The sequence below is a fragment of the Metschnikowia bicuspidata genome (assembly GCF_001664035.1).
Source record: "Metschnikowia bicuspidata var. bicuspidata NRRL YB-4993 chromosome Unknown METBIscaffold_1, whole genome shotgun sequence".
NCBI lineage: Eukaryota > Fungi > Ascomycota > Pichiomycetes > Serinales > Metschnikowiaceae > Metschnikowia > Metschnikowia bicuspidata.
The window spans coordinates 2,382,188-2,387,703 of NW_017387731.1; the positions used below are offsets into that span (position 1 = coordinate 2,382,188).

Consider the following 5,516-nt stretch of genomic DNA (forward strand, 5'->3'; position numbering starts at 1 on the left):
GATAACTCTGGAACGATATCTACAGTGAACAATGTTGGGTTTCATGAAGGAGTTAAACATGAGGAAGTCCGGACAGCGTACGTGCAAGAGAAGATTCGCGAAAACAAGATACAGGTTGACTATGTTTCTACTAAAGATAACATCGCTGACATGTTTACGAAATCTCTCGCGCCCGATACACTTTTGAAGCTCATTAAACTCAGTGGAATGAACGTCCATGATTGGGGGGAATGTGAGAACTAGACGCTTAGCCCTAATTAATCATGTGACAAATGAGACATTAAAGTTCGCACCACTTACCCGGAACCAAATAGCACGACGAGTATATGAAGGGAAGAGAATTCCCTCTAGAGATCTTTTTAGAAGGTCAGTTGACACAAAAGTGGTTTTAGTTTTTCCTAAATAAAGGTTTATTTCCACACGCTAGTACATCATGTCGAATCCGATATCTCAACTGTACCAGTTGGGAACCACTTGTGGACAGGACATTGAGTTGGAATATCCTGTACTCAAGCAGAAATACAAACACGGTCTGCCAGGCTGTAGCTTATAAGACGAAGTAATTTGGGGCCGAGCAGGGCCAGAGCCGGACGGCAGAAATCGACCCAGTCTGCAGGCGCCGGACGGCAGAAATTGACACAGTGTTCAGGCGCCCGACGGCAAAAGTTGGCCCAGTGTCCAGACGCCAGTATAGGCCCGGTGTACCGACGGCCGAGCTTGCCAAATGTGCGGTTGTAGGCTTTGAAACGGAGTGGAGAGAATGGGCCGGTTAAAATTATCTATGGCTTGCCGCGAATATAGCTGGTGCGGCGAGAGCTGGCGGGCCTGGAAACTCAAGATGATAAGGTGCGCAATTTCCAGCGCGCGCTCCAGGCCTTCTGGCAGCGCATGGTCATAAGTGCATTGGTATTTCGGGCACGGCATTGTCAGGGCGTCCATGGAGCATTAAGCAGCGCCACGAAGAACTCTTGGTCGGCGAACCCGAGTTCAAAAGATGTACAAAAGGCGGTGGCGTTGCGCATCTCAAGTCGGGGTTCTTAGAATTCTGATTCGTCGCCCTGTATTTCAGAGTACTGAGAGCGCGCAGTTCACGGTAGGCTTTGTTGAGAAGCACGGGGCGCTGTCGTTTTTGTCATTCATGGACTGCCTTTTACAGGGCACTTTGCTTGATGTGCCTGCTGTGTATAACACTTTTTGGGGCCCACTGTGGAGTTCTCACTAGTAGAACTTATAAAGAGTACTTATTAGTGGCACTAATCGAGAGTACTCATTAACCGCACTAATTGAGAGTGCTCATTAATAGCACTAATTGAGAGTACTTATCAACAGCAGTAACCAACAGCAGTAACCAACAGCACTTATTAATACGACTCATTAGCAGCACTCACTAGTAGCACCAACAATCAGCACCAGTTATCAGCACTATGATCAGCACTAGTTATCAGCACTCATCAACAGCAGTTGTTAGCAGCCCTAATTAGACTTCTCACTAATAGCATATATAAGCAGTTTATGTGGCACTGTGATCAGCAGCACTAATCAGCAGTTTTATTGACACCACCAATTAGGTATATATTCCTCTTTATTAATAGATACACCTTTATTAATATTATTCAAAATTATATTCTTGATTCAATAAAAAACACACAGCTTGATTATTTTCATAAACAAATGAGCCATCGGCTATAGTAAGCCCAACTAATCAATATCTAAAGCCAACTCTCTATTTATCTTTTGCAATTATTCTGAATTCATTTGTTTTTACTTTATTTCTTAATACTAATGAACAAATTCAGCTTTTATCTATCTTAACATATAGAACATAATGGTGAATTAAATTTATACAGAACCAATGATGAGCTTAAAACAATTGACGGTTGTTATATTGGAGTATTAAGTAAAAGACAAATCTGGTTCACCGATGGTTTTCTGCGAAATATTTATTAGTATAGCCCTTGTAAATGTTAAAACTGGTACATCACTTAAATCCAGCACTTATTGAGAAAACTCATTAGTAGCACTAACTGAGAGTACTAATTAGCGTAAATCAGCAGCATTGATTAGCAGCGATAACTAAGAGCACTTGTTAGTAGCGCTCGTTAGTAGCACTCTTTTGTAGCATTTGCGAGCAGCAATACGCATTATGAGCACTGATAAGCAGCACTAGCCAGCAGCAATCACCAGCGCTCATGAGCAGCGCTCATTAGCAGCGCTATTACCAGCACTCAATAGTAGCACTAGTGAGTCATTAGCATGTAACATTAATTATCAGCACAAATCAGCAGCATGAATCAGCAGCACTAATTCTCAGCGCTAATTAGCAGCAATCGCCGGCACTCATCATTAGCACTCATCATTAGCACTACTCAGTAACACTATTCAGTAGCACTAATTAACAACGCTTGCTAAAGACACCCATTAGTTGCACTCATCAGTGGCACTCACCACCAGTCCCCATTAGCAGCACTAACTTGGAGTGCTCATTAACAGCACTAATTTGAAGTACTCATTAACAGCACTACTTAGGAGTACTCGTTATTAGCACAAATTAGGATAGATCAGAGCTTTTATTGGCGGCACAAATCAGTAGGACTCATCAGTAGCATTGGTTGAGAGCACTCATTAGTAGCATAAATTAGCAACATAAATTGGCAGCAATAGTTGTAAGCACCAATTGACAGCATATGAGCAGCACCAATGAACAGCACTCATTAGGAGTACTCTGCAGCACAAATCAGCACCATTGGTTGGCAGCACTGATTGGCAGAACTAATAAGCAGCATGAATGAGCAGCACTAATTGACAGCACTAATTCACAGCACTCAGCAACAGAACTAATAAGCAGTACCAATGAGCAGCTAGCACAACAGCACCAATTAGCAGCACTTTCAAGAGTACTCATTGGCAGAACTAGTTCACAGTACTCACCAACAGCATTCATTCGCAGCACTTATCACCAGCACTTGTAGCAGCATTAATTCAGATTCTCGTTAGTAGCAAACTAGAAGTCTAACTAGCAGTTTAATTAGCAGTACTAATTAACAGACTCATTAACAGCACCAGTTAACACATTCATTAGCATAAAATAGCAGCAATAATGAGCAGCAATAAGCAAGAGCACTCATTAGCAGCACTCATTTGTAGCATTTGCGAGCAGCAGTACTCATTATTAGCACTCATTAGTAGCACTCATTGTAGCATTTAGGAGCAGCAGTACTCGTTATTAGCACTCATTAGCAGCACTAGTTTGTAGCATTTGCGAGCAGCAGTACTCATTATTGGCACTCATTAGTAGCACTCATTGTAGCATTTAGGAGCAGCAGTACTCATTATTAGCACTCATTAGTAGCACTCATTGTAGCATTTAGGAGCAGCAGAACTCGTTATTAGCACTCATTAGCAGCACTAATTCACAGCACTAATTCACAGCACTCAGCAACAGCCCCCATTAACAGCGCTATCAACAACACGCAATAGTAGCACTCAATAATGGCGCTAGTAGGACTCATGAGCACTCACTAGTAGCACTCACTAGTAGCACTCACTAGTAGCACCGACAATCAGCCCGCATCAACAGCATTCATCAGCAGCACTAATGAAAAGCACTCTTGAGCAGCGCTCGCCACCAGCACGGTCAGTGCAGACGCGGTCTGCGCCAGACACGAGGCTGCGCCCCGGCGGGCCGCAGGGCACAGACACTCTATCCGCCCGGTGCAAATTGGAAGGGCGCAAGCAGACAATCAGTCGCCAGCGGACCCGTGTGCGGGCCGCGGTCACCCGAACACCACGTTGTAGAGGCGGAAGAGCACGGCAAGCACCACCACGAGCACGGCCGAGAAGAAGTAGAGCACGTGGCGCGTGGACTCGTACATGTACAGCGACGGGGCCGGCGAGCCCGAGAGCGGGATGCTGACCACGTGCTCCGCGGCCTGGTAGCACACGTCGCGGCGCGCCACGATCTGGCAGCTGCGGGCCGCCACGTCGCGCTTCAAGATGGCGCGGCCCAAGAGCACGGCCGTGTACAGCAGCAAGGACGGGTTGACCGCGGCAAACACCATGTCGAGGAGGCGGGCCTCGCGCTCGAGCCCGCCCGTGATGGCGGCGATCTTCTGCAACTGCTTGGCCACGCTGGGCGTGAGCTCCGGCAACATGCCGATCTGGTCCACGATGGTCTGGAGGCGCAACAAGCCCGCCGCGCCGCCCAACAGCTTCTGCACCATGCGCGTGTGCGTGGCGAGACACGGCACGAGGAGCTTCTTCAAGTTGTCGAACGCGCCGAAGAACACGTCGATGCAGCAGAGCGTGCGGTGCACGGCGGCGAACGCGGCGCCGCACGCCTGGAGCACCACGAGCGCGCCTTTCTTGACCACGGCCTCGTAGGGAAGCAGTTCCCAGCCCACGCCCGGCCCGTGCACCGGGCGCCCCAACACCGAGCCGAGGTCCGTTTCCAAGCGCGCGAGCGCCGCGCGTGTTTTGGCGGCCATGGCCCGCACGTCGTCGTAGTGCGCGATCTTCAGGAGGAGCGTGCTGTAGATGGTCACGATGTCCGTGTACAAGTGCACGATTTGCTTGCTGCTGAGCAAGTACCGGTGGGCCGAGGCGTTGAGGCACGCCTGGAAGAGGCGCGGGTGGGCGCGCACGACCCGCTGCTCCTCGGCGGAGAGCGGGGGCCCGCTGAGCGAGATGCGGCGGTCGCCTATTAGATAAGTCATGGGAGGTTCGGCGTCGGCCTGCTCCGGGATGCGTGCGAGGGGCGTGGGGATACGGGCATGCGCCGGGCTTCCGGGGGCGTGCGGGGCGGGGCCTGCTTGGGAAGACGCGGGGGAGCACGGGGGGACTGTTGCCGGGCGGGGGGTGCTTTGCCGGGCAGGATCCGTGGGAGGTGGGGTGGTTTTGCTGGTGCGCCTGTGCCGATGGCGATGGGTTCCAGGGCCGGCGCTGGACTGTGTGCAGACGCGGCCCTGGGCCGGGCCTCCCAGTGGATGCTTCACGGTGCAGAAAAAGAAGGGCTGCGGGCGGCCCGGTCTATCGTTGGGTTTTTGAATCTCCGGAATCTTTGGGAGAGTGGAAACCTGCTTGGACTGGGCACCGGCTTCGGATGGTGATGTGGAAAACAACGACCCTAGTAATGGCCCTGGAGCTGGCCCTGGAGCCGGCCCAGCACTGATCCTGGAACCCGCACCTTTCAAGAATGTAATTTATTTAAGATATAAACTGAAAATTACCAGTGACTTGATATATAGGCCGTCAACATCCAAATCCTCTGGTAGTATAAAAAGTCTCCCTCGGACGGGGAACCGGCTTTATTCGACATGGTCATGTAACAAAACAACGGCCCTAAGCTGGCACTGGAACCGGCCCTGGAGCCGGCCCTGGAACCCGCACCTTTCAATCATGTAATTTGTTTAAAGAACATAGATTTAAAAATCACCAGTGTCCCGACATATCGTCAAGTATCCCATAGCCAAAATCTTTGAAGATAAACAATCTGCTTGGACTGGGCACCGGCTTGACAT

The 5,516-nt window shown here is 49.7% G+C and overlaps 1 protein-coding gene across 1 annotated transcript; it reads right to left on the reverse strand.

Annotated features, from left to right (window-relative positions):
• Nucleotides 1-3,773: 3,773 nt before the first annotated feature.
• METBIDRAFT_36917 (uncharacterized protein) lies at nucleotides 3,774-4,712 on the reverse strand (the record flags this gene model as incomplete). Its single annotated transcript, XM_018856798.1, has 1 exon — nucleotides 3,774-4,712. One exon carries the CDS (start codon nucleotides 4,710-4,712, stop codon nucleotides 3,774-3,776), a length of 939 nt encoding a protein of 312 aa, XP_018713956.1.
• Nucleotides 4,713-5,516: the final 804 nt, after the last annotated feature.